This window comes from Heterodontus francisci, chromosome 1 (genome assembly GCF_036365525.1).
Source record: "Heterodontus francisci isolate sHetFra1 chromosome 1, sHetFra1.hap1, whole genome shotgun sequence".
Taxonomy (NCBI): Eukaryota; Metazoa; Chordata; class Chondrichthyes; order Heterodontiformes; family Heterodontidae; genus Heterodontus; species Heterodontus francisci.
Window position 1 is genome coordinate 270,947,288 of NC_090371.1, and position 15,395 is coordinate 270,962,682.

At 40.9% G+C, this 15,395-nt stretch overlaps 1 protein-coding gene across 2 annotated transcripts in view; it reads left to right on the top strand.

The window, feature by feature from the left end:
* The first annotated feature begins 105 nt into the window (after positions 1-105).
* helq (helicase, POLQ like) overlaps positions 106-15,395 on the top strand; it is a 55,238-nt gene continuing 39,948 nt past the window's right edge. Inside the window, exons 1-4 of one of the 2 annotated variants that reach the window (XM_068044821.1) lie at positions 106-867; positions 3,697-4,504; positions 7,580-7,758; positions 10,856-11,056. In XM_068044821.1, the coding sequence (XP_067900922.1) occupies positions 649-867; positions 3,697-4,504; positions 7,580-7,758; positions 10,856-11,056 (1,407 nt within the window). In that variant the 5' untranslated portion in view covers positions 106-648. Of the gene's footprint in view, positions 868-3,696; positions 4,505-7,579; positions 7,759-10,855; positions 11,057-15,395 lie in introns of those variants that run through there. The other variant, XM_068044830.1, reaches the window with a different exon arrangement.

The window sequence follows — 15,395 nt, forward strand, 5'->3', positions numbered from 1 at the left end:
GCCTGGTGTCTGCGATTTGAATCAGCAGCCGTGCGGAAATTGCGTCATTAACAAAACTGAGCCCCGCCTCCTCTGACGTAAACGGATATGACGATGGTCATTGCGTTCTGATGCTTGCTGCAAGTGAGGGGCGGGCCGAGTAATTTGGCCTGTCCAGGACAACGGCAAGCTCGATACCCAAGCACAGAGCGACAGCTACCAATCAACGTCTACCGTTTGAATTTAAACTGTCAGCGCAGCGGGAAGATATTACCGGTGCAATTGCGACTGTTCCATTGAGTGTAAACATTGGGGGGGGGGGGGTGATTGTGAACACAGTATGATGGTGACTGTTCTAATGAGAGTGTGAACATCAGGAGTGTGATTGTGAACACTGAGTGTGATGGTGACTGTTCCATTGTGAGTGTGAACACTGAGTGTGATGGTGATTATTCTACTGTGAGTGTGAACATCAGGAGTGTGATCATTAGGGGTATGATTTGGTCTCTTGTGTGCTCTAAACGTTGGGTGTGATTGTGACAGTTCTAAGGTGAGTGAAAATATCCCAATCTGATTGTGCTTTCCTGGGGAGATGCTCTGGAATGGAAATTGACTTTAACCAGGTCCCTTGGTTCACCAAGAAACAAGACAGAACTATTCTGGCACTCAATGTGTCTCAACATGGATTTGGACCAGGCCAACGAGAGTCAGGATATTAATCAGTGGATTTCTATCAGGAAGCGAATTAGGGAAAGAACAAACAGTGTCAAGACACCACCGCCTAGCAAGAAAAAAAGCAATAACCACATGAGCGCTCCTGAAATGGTTGTGAAGGGAGAGGAGGAGGTGCATCCTGCAGCATCACTGACCCAGGATTACATCGAGCAGGTACTACAGCACACAGTGAAGTGAAGGTTTACCAGACATACACATATATGTGGAGTCGCATTAGAGACTTGTAAAGGGATGGACAACACAAAATTACAGAAGAAGTTTGGGTAAAAAAGATGAAACAGATATACATAACAGACAATTAATTAAATAGAGGTATACAACAGATATACATCCACAACAAAGATTTGGTAAAAGAGAAACAACATACGCAACAATGGCCCAGCTAAAAGAGGTGTTCAAGGTTTAACTGGCTTATACAAAGGACATGTAAAGACGTACAAAAAGCACAAAAGACCTACAGCAGAGATTTACTGATATACACGAGATGGCTTTACAGGGAAATAGAGGATGGATGTCAAGCAATAGTGGTATTTGGAAAATGAATCAATGAGTAGAGGCTGCTTGGTAACTCATGAGGCATACAGATGTGGACTTGCTTCTCTCCCCACAGATGCTGCCGGACTTGCTGAGTATTTCCAGCACTGTTTTATACAGATGTGGCATACCTGCTGTTTAAATTCAGAGGGTTATATGTGCTGAGCACTGTTTCTTGCCTCATCTTCCTGCATATTTGTTGCCTCATATTCCTCCATAAAACACTAATGTGTCCATGTTTAATAAAAAATACTATTAAGATTCCATTAAAATTATGTCATCCCTCTACCTACACCCCCTCCCTCTCCAGCACCCTCATTTTTAACCTGCTTTCACTGCCTGAATCTTCTATACTGTCCAGGTTCTCAATGTTCATTGCCTTCAACCCATTTTCGAATGACACTAATCTGAGACAATTAACATTTATTTTTGAAACTGTTTACAACTTTAATATTTTTCATTATATATATATAAAAAAAATGCCAGTTGACCTCCCAATATGTTACACACTGGGTGCAGGGGAGTAATTTTGACTTTGCATTTAAGCTTAATGATAATGAATCAGCAACCTGTTTCACATAAAATGGGTTGCCAATTCACGATCACCTATTTTACTCTATCACACACAGTCAAAGTTACCTCCAGGGAGTCAAGAATAACTGTAGTTTATGCTGCAAGGTGAAGAAAGGAAAGAGGGTGCAGATAATTGGATCAGGGCATGCAGACATAATTCAGTTCCCATTTTAAAGTTGTGCATTCTACTATTTTTATATTTCCATGATAAATTCCTCCATCCACATTTATAATGGAATCTGCCAATGTAAGCTTGTCAAAATGTGATTGCAGCCTCCTGTAAAATGGTGTTACTGCAGTACCTCCACTAACAGGGAAGTATTTTCACAGTATAACAAGCTTACACAAGCAGTTGGTGTGGGTATATGAATTTATAATGAAAAAGTTGATGGAAGTTCATGCAGGCATAAGATTGTGGTACTAGATACTGCTCGATCTCTTGTGGTACGGGTAGTTAAGATCAACTTGAAAGTTTCAAGTCAGGAAGATTACAGGGAGGGGTGCAATGTAATGTGCAATGTGGAGGATTGGAGAGAGGGAGAAAGAGGATAGCAAAGCTAATTTGATAGAGAGGAATGGGGAGAGGAGAGCTGGCAAAGGTAAGGAGAGTAGACAGTGGGAGGGGAGATATAAGACTGAGGGAGATGGGGACAGAGAAGGGAGAGGAAGAAAGGGGGCTGCGAAAGGGGAATGCAGATCAGTGGGGATAGGATTAGCCTTTGGGGGAAATTGCAGCCAGTGGGGGAATGGTTTTGTCAGCTATCAGGAAAGAGGGGAATGAATTGAATTCGACCTCATTGCAATGAATTGTTCACATAATGTTCTGTTTGCAGCAACACCAGCTGGTGCTATAATTTTATAATCCTGAGACTAGTCACTGTTTTATAATAAATAACATTAAATATTTATATATAATGTATTTATTTTTTGTATACAGTCAAATTGAATATAAGGTGCATATCTTAATTATAATTAAATTATAATTATATAACTGGGCGGCACAGTGGCGCAATGGTTCGCACCGCAGCCTCACAGCTCCAGCGACCCGGGTTCAATTCTGGGTACTGCCTGTGTGGAGTTTGCAAGTTCTCCCTGTGTCTGCGTGGGTTTTCTCCGGGTGCTCCGGTTTCCTCCCACAAGCCAAAAGACTTGCAGGTTGGTAGGTAAATTGGCCATTATAAATTGCCCCTAGTATAGGTAGGTGGTAGGGAAATATAGGGACAGGTGGGGATGTGGTAGGAATATGGGATTAGTGTAGAATTAGTATAAATGGGTGGTTGATGGTCGGCACAGACTCGGTGGGCCGAAGGGCCTGTTTCAGTGCTGTATCTCTAAACTAAACTAAACTAATTACAAATTAATCTATTTGATTATCTATTTCTTTAAAATGCTGCATCAACATATAGATTATCTTTGACAAATAAATGGAATTAGGAAAGAGCACACAACAAATGCCAAGTTTCCTGCCACATGTAAGTTATGATGCTAAGTTTATTGTAATTGACAGAAGTACAGGATGATGTGAACTGTCTGATGAAGCAGTGCAGTTCTATTTGTGTTCTTCTTTGAATGTATTGATTGTTCAGTTTTAAGTAATATTTTCCCAGCCAAAGAGTAATACTGAGCATAAAGTTTGGAGTAGCTGTCCGTTCCCCATATTTAGAAGAGATGCAAATATTCATAAAGGTCTGACTTCTACACCAAATTTTAGTTGTAAATTAATGAATAATTAGTGCTAGGTTGTGATCTCCAAAGCTTTTCAGCCTCTAAGCTTTCCTCCTTGTGGTTTATTTTTTTCATATTATTGATGAGCACAAAATTACTTTGTGTACCTCTTTGATTGTGAACTTTTTATGTGCTGCTGTATTTTTTCAGGTTGACTGTGACAGTCAGGAGGACCTCTTTGGGGACTATGATAGCTTTGCAGATGACAGCTGCTTTTTAGCACAGCTTGAAAATGCAGAAAGAAGATATCCCATTTTTACTTCAAGTCCAGCAGAAAATGAAAAGGAAGACTGGAAAGGCTCTGTGGAATGTCTGACAACATTTCAGAATCCCAGTTTGCTTAATTGTTCACAAAACCATGAAAATAAAATGCATAAGCATTGTGCAGAAGATGCGAACCTTGCTACTGGCAAACCATTTAAAGACTTCAGTGGGAACAAGAGTAATATTGCAAGTGAGCAGCTTTGTACTGATACTTTGGTTGTATTGCATGCTGGACACTTAGATGAACCAGATGAGTTACCAAGCTCACAGCTTGCAGTAATGGAAGAATTTGACTCGCCACTGATAAAACATGAAAGCAAAGAGTTAAACTCAGAAACAAGTTGGGCATTAAACTGCTGTGTCAATGACCACCCTGATATTCCTTCAATTTTGGATAAAGAAACGCTAAATCTTAACAAAATACAAAACCAATCAAGGACTTCAAATTCTGGAACAAGTAAGCGGATGAGCCTGAAAGATCAGATGAAAAATACAATGGCTGGAAATGCTGCGGCACCAGCACCACAGACATCCAAGAGTAAACAGCTGAAGGAGATTGTTCTTTCTAAGGAAATAAATGTTGCTATGCAAACTATCGAAGCTACTTCAGGCATTGATATGGGGCCTTTTTATGGACTTCCAAGCAAAGTCAAGGATCTGATTTTCCAGTTCAAAGGCATCAAAGAACTTTATGGTAAATATAATGGGAAAAGAAGTTTGAAGTATTGTATGATGGAAAAGAAGATGTGTAATGCACAAGTGGTGATTTTTAGAAAGAGTTCTGGTTAGGATATTGAATGCAAGGCTGTACTTATTGGAGGCGTTTGCAGCCAATCTGAGCAGAATGTTCTGTTGAAAGCTCACAGACCTGAAATGTTAACTCTGCTTCTCTATCCACAGATGCTGCCTGACCTGCTAAATATTTCCAGCACTTTCTGTTTTTATTTCAGAACGGCAAAGCAACATGCTAACAAGCTTTAATAACAATATTATGTTTGAGAGAGAGGAGTAACACTGTAAAAACAGAATTGGAATCAAACTAGATAATTATGTGCCATTAAGGTTGCTTGTCATTGAAATCTGTCTGTACTGTATTAGTTGGGGAATATTTTATCAGTATTTGCCTAAGCTAGGTGAATCCTCCAATGGTATCTTTTTCAATATCTTTGGTACCAACTCATCTGATGTTGACAGAGATCTTAGTTATAGCACCTGATGGAAAATCTATGTTTTACCAATAAATACTTTAGTTGTTAACTTACAGAGCAATAATTTCCTACTGCTGGTTTTGCTTTTATGCACATGCCACATTTGCAAATGGTGCTGAAGACTAGGATGATACATAACTCAAGCAACAAGCGGAAAGGGGGAAATTGGCGGATCACAATCTTTCAAATTAAAGGTGCTGGAGGCATCTAATACTAGCACGTGGACAGTGTTCTCACAGCATGAATCTCAACTTGTTTTATTTTGTTATAACTTCAGTTCAAAAATCTCTACAAATGGTATAGATTAGTAGAGTTTTAAGATATTTTGTTTAGCTATAAAGGTCATAAGGAAAAGTGGGGATGACATAGTCATTCCTCTGTTGTGTGTTAGAGTCATACAGCACAGAAGGAGGCCATTCGGCCCATCATGCCTGTGCCAGCTCTTTGAAAGAGCTATTTATGTAATTCTATTTCCCACTCTTTTTCTGTTGCCGCGGGTTCTGACTTTTTTTTCAAAAAGCCCACTGGAAAACCCGAGCCTGTTGGGAAATGGATGTTCCTGATGTCAGCAGCTGTCAGCTTTGAACTACCAGTGATGTTTTTAAAACAACTTACTAACCATCCGCTAAGCGTTCCACTCTGAAACTGTGGGAGAGATAATGGGGGAGAGAGAGGGAGAGACAGAGAGGGAGAAATGGGAACAGAGAGGGGGGGACAGAGAGAGAGGAGAGAGAGAGAGAGAGAGATAGGGGAAGAGAAAGAGAGAGAGTGGGAGCGGAGAGGCAGAGAGAGGGAGCAGAGAGAAAGAAAAGGGGGGAAAGAGAGAGCAACGGGGGACAGGGGGAGCAGGGAACACTGAGTGGAGAGCAGGAAACACTGAGCAGGGACACTGAGTGGGGAGTGGGAACATGGAGCGAGGAACACTGGAGACACAGCGATGGGGGGGGGGGAGAGATAGAGAGGGGGGAGAAGGAGACTGAGAGAGGGGTGAGAGAGAGATCGAGAGAGGGGGGAGAAGGAGACAGAGGGAAGGGTGAGAGGGAGACCGAGAGATAGACAGACAGAAAGAGGAAAAGAGAGAGAGACACAGAGAAGGAAGGGGGGTGGGGGAGAGAGAGTGTCCAGGGTCATTTACTTATGACATCAAAGGAGGCCATTCTGTCCATCGAGCCAGGTATATCACTAAATGAGTTTTAAGTATAGTGATGAGAAAGTAAGTCAATAAATTAGTCTTTTCATTTTAAAGCTTCTTCACAAAAATGCACATTTGTTGTTGTTTTTATTAGTAAGATAAATTTTTAGTGCCCCTGGGCTGAGCAAAAATCGTAATGCGGTCCTCCGCCCGAAAAGGTTGTACAGCCCTGGTTTAGCATAACTTCCTTGCTTTTGTACTCTGTGCCCCTATTAATGAAGCCAAGGATCTTGTATGCTTTTTTTAAACAACTTTATCAACTTGTTCTGCCATCTTCAAAGATTTGCATATGTGAACCCCCAGTTCTCTCCATTCTTGCACCCCTTTCAAGTTGTACCATTTTTTTTATATTGTCCCTCCTCATTATTCCTTCCAAAATTCATTACTTCACACTTCTCTGAAGGTTGTGAAAGGTTGGTTACGTTGTAGATGTATACATATATAAAGTAGCACAATATTGTCATTGTTATAGCTATTTGACCTATTCTGTTCCCATGCACTGAAACCCAGTACAGCATTTCCATAGGTGAGATACTGTATTAATATCACACCTGCCGCTTTCTTTGTTGTTAGCTTAAAGTACATGAACCTGTAGTATTCCTTTGTAAAAAATGTTTCATTAATGTTTGTTAAAATATTAACCTTCAGTACTTTGGTTGGCTCAGCAATTTTATTGAGTGAGCAACTGAATGATGCATAGCTGGAAGGTCTCAATCCCAACCTTTGCAAGTCAGCTCATCTCAGCAGCTGGCCTCAGGTTACACATCTGGCATATGTGAATGTTTGGAGATGATAACATTTGGATTTTCTGCTTTGCTTCTACAGTCAGATCAGCTCACGTAAGGCTGAAGACCAGTTGGCCAAGATAATGGAGAGCTGCCAAGAGAGAAACTAGCTAGATGTCAGTGCCGTCAGGAAGGGATGTGAGAATAGTAACAAGAAATAGAATTTGATTCAGAGAAAATAATGAATATTAGTAATAAAATATGATCAGACTTTGTTTATGAATAGCTTAGTTATGCCTTTTATAATGTAAGGAAGTGAATATTGGAGTAAAGTGAGAATGTTTTATTTTGTATATTTCATGATTTACTTTCTTTCTCAACATTGTGCTTTCATCAACAATACAACAGAACATTTTCGCAAATTCAGTTGCATTTGCTGGTTAATTTTTATCTTTACAGAATATGCCATGAGACTCAGCCTTTATAGTGACAAATATGTACACCGGCAAGACCTCTTGCAAATGAAGACTGCTACTTAGCCTTCATGCTAACTTGATCTTAACCCTGCATTAAGTATTTTTATTCATGAAATTTTAAAATGATTTTTGGTGAAAATTCTAATGATCTTTTGTTCAACTTCACAGTGTGGCAACATACTTGCTTGACATTAGAATCTGTGCGGGAAAGAAGAAATCTAATTTATTCACTGCCAACAAGTGGTGGGAAAACACTGGTTGCTGAGATTTTGATTATGCAGGAACTACTGTGTAGGAAGAAAGATGTACTGTTTATTTTGCCATATGTGGCTATTGTTCAGGAAAAGGTGAGAAAACTGCTAATTAACTTACGGTGCATTTTTTAAAGTTAGTGTTGCACTCTGAAATAACAGAAGAATTATTAGGGAATTGGTCATTAAGAAATCTCGTCAATTTGTGACAGTGCATGAATAAGACAACTGCCTTAGTCAATGATCCCGCAGTTACTGTATTTGCAGCTTTCTAAAGAATATTCTAGTGCAAGTGTCAATCAATTCGTACTAAGTTCTTAAAGCACAGTTTTGTCAACAGTGGCTCAGTTGGTAGCATTCATTTCTCTGAGACAGAAGGTTGTGGATTCAAAATCCACCTCAGAGACTTGAACACAAAAATCTAGGCTGACAATCCAGTGCTGTACTGAGGGATTGCTGCAGTGTCAGGGATGACATCTTTCAAATGAGACCTTAAACCGAGGCCCTGTCTGCTCTTGAAGGTGGACATAAAAGATTCCATGGCACTATTTCGAAGAAGATTAGGGGAGTTATTCCGGATATCCTGGCCAATAATTATCCCTCAATCGACATTACAAAAACAGATTATCTGGTCATTATTACATTGCTGTTTGTGGGAGCTTGGTGTACACAAATTGGTTGCCGTGTCATCGAGTCATTTACTACACAGAAGGAGGCCATTCGGGCCATCAAGTCCATGCCGGCTCTCCACTGAGCTGTCCAGTCAGTCCCACTCCCCCGCTCGATCCCCATAGCTCTGCAAGTCTATTTCATTCAAATGGCCATCCAACATCTTCTTGAAGTCATTGATTGTCTCTGCTTCCACCACTCTTGTGAGCAGCAAGTTCCAGGTCATTACCACCAGCTGCATAAAAAAATTCTTCCTCATATTCCCCCTGCATTTCTTACCCAAAACTTTCGATCTGTGTGCCCCAGTCCTTATACCATCAGTTAATGGGAACAGTTTTTCCTTGTTTACCATATCTAAGCCTGTCATAATCTTGTACATTTGTATTAAATCTCCCCTCAATGTCCTTTGTTCGAAGGAGAACAAATCCAGCTTTTCCAACCTAATCTTGTAACTAAACTCCTTCATCCCTGGAACCTTTCTGGTAAGTCTGCTCTGCACCTTCTCAAGAACCCTCACATCCTTCCTGAAGTGTGCTGACCAGAACTAGATGCAGTACTCCAGTTGGAGTCTAGCCAGAGCCTTATAAATGTTCAGCATAACCTTCCTGCTTTTGTACTCAATACCTTTATTTATGAAACTCAAGATCCCATATGTTTTACAAACCACTCTCTCAATATGTCCTGCCACCTTCAAAGATCAATGCACATGCACCCCCAGGTGCCTCTGTACCTGCACACTCTTTAGAACTGTGCCATTAAGTATATATTGCCGTTGCCTATTCCTTCTGCCAAAATGCATCACCTCACCCCTGTCAATATTAAATTCCATCTGCCACCAGTCTGCCCACTCCACTAGTCTATGTCCTGTTGCAGGCTGTTCATATCATCATCATTGTTTGCCACACCTCCACATTTGGTACCTATGGCACATTTTGAGATTCTGCTCTGTATTTCAAGATCTAAGTCATTTATATATAGGGGAAAAAAAGCATTGTTCCCAGCATTGACACTTGGGGAACACCATCCTCCAGTCTGAAAAACAGCCTTTCACTATAACTCGCTGTTTTCTGCCCTTAAGCCAATTTTTTTATCCAATTTGACACTGACCCTCCTATTCCATGAACTGCAGTTTTGTTAACCAGCCTGTTATGTAATACCTTACCAAATGCTTTCTTAAAATCCATATAAGCAACATCCACCACATTCCCTTCATCAACTTTCTCTGTTACTTCAACAAAACATTCAATTAGATTCATCAAGAATAACCTACCTTTTACAAATCTGTGCTGGCTATCCTTAATTAACTTGAACCTCTCCAAATGTCTGTTGATTTCTTCCCTAATTATTGTTTCCAAAACCTTACCCACCACTGATGTAAACTAACTGGCCTGCAGTTGCTAGGACTGTCCTTTCACACTTTCTTGTGTTTCCTACATTACAACAGTGTCTACACTTCAAAAATACTTCATTGGTTGTAAAGTCCTTTTGGATGTCCTGAAGTGAAAGGCGCTATATAAATGCAAGTCTTTCTTTTTGCTCAGGCCAGTGGTTGTTGCCAAAATACATTTTATTATTACCAAATCTTACCTGAAAAAATTAGAAATGCATTTTGAATTATTCTGTAAAAATTTGTATAAAAGTGATTACTGATCTATAGATTTATTTGCCTTTGTGTAATTATGAATAGTACATTGGTAAATGTATTTGTCCTTCAAGCAATGCAAGTGCCTTTGGGTTTACATACCCTCTATAATTAAGATATTGTTTAAGATACCAATCTCAGACTGGTTCACGTAGAGTGCAATGCAGAGCTGGTAGTTGCTTGTCCACTTGAGTTAAGCTGCTAGTTTTGAGTTTTACTCTACATGCATCTACAGAGCCCAGATGATTACATTTTAATGTTAGCAGAGAGTGGAATTTAATAATCTCCCAGATGATCCACATATTTGTGCTGAACTGTACTTATACTTTGAGAAGCTTTGGAGGTGATCTCGGATCTCTTGGTATTAGCATTGTCAGAAGTTAGGTTGCTGGCCTGATTCTTAATATGATATAAATCATATTCAAAATCTCATCTTATTAATGCAAACATAGTAGTACATCATCAGAGTAAGTCGATATGTAATCTGTAGTCTGGTCAAATTTGATAGAATATCATAGTTGGTATACAAGAACATGCTTATACCAAAATTTTTCTTCGTACTTTGTGTCCTCCAGCAGGAATGATACAATCACCAAAAATAGAAATAATGGGGGCTGAGGGCTACACAAACATCTGCTTTGTGTTAATCACTCTAGCTCAAACCTCATCCATCAGCACACCAACATCCCCTAAGCACACCTGAGAGGTTGACTATGGACTAGCATTGCTAATTTTCTTCGACATGTACATAGACTATTGAACCCATGTACTTAATTAGAGTAACATGGAAAAGAGAAAATTGGGGAAAGGATTGTTATATTTAATAACCTGTTAACTTTGAAGCAATAATTAGCAACACCATTTTTTGTTTGCTTCCTTTAGGTGCGAGGTCTTTCAGCTTTTGGAATAGAATTTAATTTCTTGGTAGAAGAATATGCTGGAAGCAAAGGCAAGTTCCCTCCAATCAAGCGTAGACAGAAGAAATCCCTGTATATTGCCACCATTGAGAAGGCCCATAGTTTGGTGAATTCCCTAATAGAAACAGAAAGAATTAATAATTTGGGACTTGTTGTAGTAGATGAGGTAAGCTTACTGATTGTTGCCACATTGATTATCTAATTCACTGATTTTGTCTATAGGATCAAAAATAAGTAGAGATCCAGCACATTGAAACAGCAATGTACAGCACCATAGAGTGGGTGGAAAGATGCACATTCAAAGCTGCACTGACTGACTGAACTTCAACTGCACTCCATAGGGAAGCAGAACACAGAGACAAGGTGCCCCCTTCAAAAGGAAGAGGGATAAGTCTTTACCAATCACTCACACAAAGCTCCTGCAAGCAGGCTTCTTGGTAGCTGGAGCTGCATGGTTAGTTGGGGCGGGGGATGCTGGAAGGTGGAAATAAACCTACAAAGAAGTAATATAGAGGGAAACAGGTATACTCTTTATGAAGTGTTACACCTTTTCCTAGTTTGAGTGCCAACGATACACAGGTATGCAGTTTTAAATTCCCAGTTATAACTTGCAATTTCTAGTGAAAATTTAGCTCATCATTACCATTGTAATGTAGTGTTGTATTACAATGCAGCCTCCCTCCTAATCTTTCTTTATTCGAGGTCAGGGGAGAAAGTAGCTTCTGTAGGCCTACTTGTGGCTCCTTTGTTGCAGATCTTCTAACCTTATTCATGCAGTTAATGGGTTAGCATGCCACATGATTAACAATGACCCTTTTTCTGAGTTGCTTTGCAGCACAGTTGCACATGGGTTGCACAGCTTAAATACTCGCAGTCTTTGTTAAATAGAAAAATCTTACAGTTCAGGGTGTAGCACCAGTCAGTTTTATTATAAGACAGCAACTTACATGGAAGTAAAATGAATATAGCAGAACAATATTTAACTTGCACACTAATATTTCCTGACCTGAAAATACTGCAAAGTATTTTAGTCTTAAAATTCTTTTTCAGACTCTTCAAACTTAGTTCTTTTATGGCTTTTTATATGCAGTTGGCCAGCTGTCACAAAATTTTCTGTCTGATTGCTGTAAGGTTGAAGGCAAATGGTTAAACTGAGTGAAATAAGGATGAGCAGCTCTTGCAAGGTCTTTATGCAAACAAATGGGCTTTTTGTATTAATTTTGAGACAAAAGCTGTCTCATTTATTGATGGGTAGGCTATTAAAGATAACAGCTTTATCTTCTTCCTCAGTCTGCCCAATTGCACAAGCACTGTATCTAAAAGCCTGCCGTATATAGCCAGCAGTCTCATTCTGCTGCAATTAATATGTCGCAACTCCTTTCGAAGGGATCATGCAGAAACACAAGTGTTCTTATATTCACTTAAATCCAGGCCCCAAAGTACAGACAAAGAAAATTCTTTCAGAAGTAGATTACCAGAGCTCCATTTAAAAGTCATAATGCTTGAGTCTAGCTTTCATATGTGCAAGATAGAACATGGCAGGGCCTTGCATTCAACACAGTCTTTTTCCCTATTTGGAACGGATATAGAAGGTGAGAAACCTTTGAAAGAGAGGTGGATGAAAGAGAAAACTTAGAATTATAAAATTATGGTCTCATCAGGGACTGAATGTCAACCATGAATATTTCCTTTTTCCTGTACTAATAAAGCATAATCCTTCATGGGAAAAAAAAAGAAACAAATTTCAAGTATTTAGTATTTCTGCCTTTAAGGATTGTAGTTATAATATTTAGCTATAGTATAGTAAAAATCCTCAACTGTGTGCAGTTGCTGTTAACTTTTCTTGTTACAAATTTCTACTTTGACGCTTATAATAGAAACTGCAGAGGTAAATTTGTCGCACAGTGATTACGTCCTGCAGCTTGTGGTGGTACTGCAGCATAATCACTGACAGGAAATACATAGGAAGTGAATTTCCTCAGGACTACTTATACTGAACTAAAGGCCTGCTCAGGTCTGCAAATGAGACCCCACCCAAGCCTGACAGAACCCCATCCGACCCCAAGCCCGACCCGGCCCGAGTCCTTCCATTTTTTCTCGTGCCCGGCCCGACCCAACCCTGACCATCAGTTAACCTACCTTCCGTTTTTCACTTTGTTCCTTACCTGCACAAGCTTAAAGTAACTAACAAAACCACCTTTAAAGTCCAAAAAGTAAATTGACTTTAGAGTCATTTACCTGAGGTGGTGATAGAGCGTGTCCAATCCGGCCCGACCCGACCCGAGTCCGAATGCTGGACCCGGAAGTGCGACCAGAACCCGACACATTTTGTCGGGTTCGGGTTGGGTAGCAGGCCTTTATACTGAACTGCAATAACTTCAGAATTTTGGTGGAAATCCCACTATTGCGTCTACATAGAGTTTCGGCAGAAGTAATGGTGGTGGAGTGGGAGATTCCCGGAGGAAATTAACCCCATAGAAGTTACCACATGGAAGCAGGTCATTCAGTCAAACCAGTCCTTGCCACTGTTTACCTTCCACACAAACAAATAGTCGCAATCACAACTACATCCACCTTGTTATCATATTCCCTAATCCTCTTTTTTCTTTATCCACCTATCCAGTCTAATCTTGAATGCTGATATAGTTTCTATCTCAACTGCTAATCCCGGAATGAATTCCACAGCCTCATATTCTCTGTATGAAGTTTCTCTTTCTCTCTGTTCTAAATCTCTTAGATTTAATTTTGCCAATTTTACTGACCTGCATCCTGTATTCTACTGTGTCCCACTTGACAATCACTACAATTCTCAAAGGGTTACATTGTCTCCCTGTTCCTCAACATTTACCAACACCCATTGATTTCAAAATTCTCATTCTCATTAACAAATCCCTCTACAGTCTCACCCCATGTTACATTCTAAAGCCTTTCCAGCTCTCTACTCATTCCGAGATCGTCATTCCTCTAACTCTGTCCTCTGTTATATCTATTTTGCTGTTGTCAGTTGTCATGCAAGCATCTGAAAAAGATGGACAGAACAAGACCAGCTGACCATCGGAGTCTGTCCCATTCTGTCATGTTACAACAAAGCATCAAGGCCCTCAATTCTCTCCATCCACCAGTTGCCATGTAATCTCTTGGGAGATACTGTACTCTCTGCGTCATCCACCATCTAGCTTGCACTCTCTCACCCTGCCTTTTAAAGGTCTTCTCAAACCCAATCACCCCAACACCCCACTTTTGCATGAAGCCCATTTATTCTCCTTTCTGAAATGTCTTGGGTCATTTTTCTATGTTAAAGATGCAATTTAAATGCACACATTGGGCTGGAATTAGCTGGCAGGGCTCCTGGAGCAGGGCCAAAAAAGGCGAGGGGACCCTGCCTCAACGTTTCAGAGCCCCCCGGGTATGATTCAATGCCACTCAGTCATTTAAGTGCCTGGTGCTGGGATCCCCTTTAAGGTCGGGGATCCTGCCTCCAAGAGCTGCTGCCCAATTAGAGGACTAGCAGCTCAGTAGTATTGGTAGCACCACTGGGAGCAGTGGCTATTGCTACTACAGGAGGGCCTGCGAGCAGCCCCAACACTGGAGACCTGGAGAGAAGGTAAGTGAGGCAGGATCGCCAGGGTAAGTCCAGCAGGTCCTGGTGATGTTGTTTGGGGTGTGGCAGTGATGAGTGCAGGGGGAATGGGGGGGTGTTTGTTTGCCAGCAGGGGCCCTCCATGGGCCACGGATTGTTCACAGAGGAGGACTCCCCCAAGCCCACAGGAAGGTCGCCTCATTTCACTGGGTGACCTCCCTGTATGGGGGAGACCCAGCCAGCCGCTGGCTTAATTCCAGTGGCGGCAGGAAGAGGCTTTTTAAAATTTTATTTCCAAAATATACTTTATTCGTAAAAAACACATTACAAAACAGTTCAAAACAGCACCAAGTCAACAATACAAAGAGTGCAAAGGAGATCAGTTTCCTTCAACACAAGAGTGAGTTGCCTCACAACCCTTCCATTTCATTTTACCTGCCATGTACTTTTTGCAGCAAACAAATATTTTCTAGATATGGGTGGTTGATGGTCGGCACAGACTCGGTGGGCCGAAGGGCCTGTTTCAGTGCTGTATCTCTAAACTAAACTAAACTAAACTAAGATACAGCCTGAAGGGTTTTCCATGGATCCAGCCCCTCAGTTCAGCTTGGTGAGGGGACCTTACACTGGGGTCTTTCCCCATTGAGACTTTGCTGCGGCTGCCCCAAGCTTTAGTGCGTCCCTCAGCACGTAGTCCTGGACCTTGTAATGTGCCAGTCTGCAACGTTCAGTCGTGGACAACTCTGCGCTGGAAGATCAGCAAGTTTCGGGCAGACCAAAGGGCGTCTTTCACCGAATTGATAGTCCTCCAGCAGCAGTTGATGTTTATCTCGGTGTGCGTCCCTGGGAACAGCCCGTAGAGCACAGACTCCTGTGTTACAGAGCTGCTTGGGATGAACCTTGACAAAAACCACTGCATCTCTTT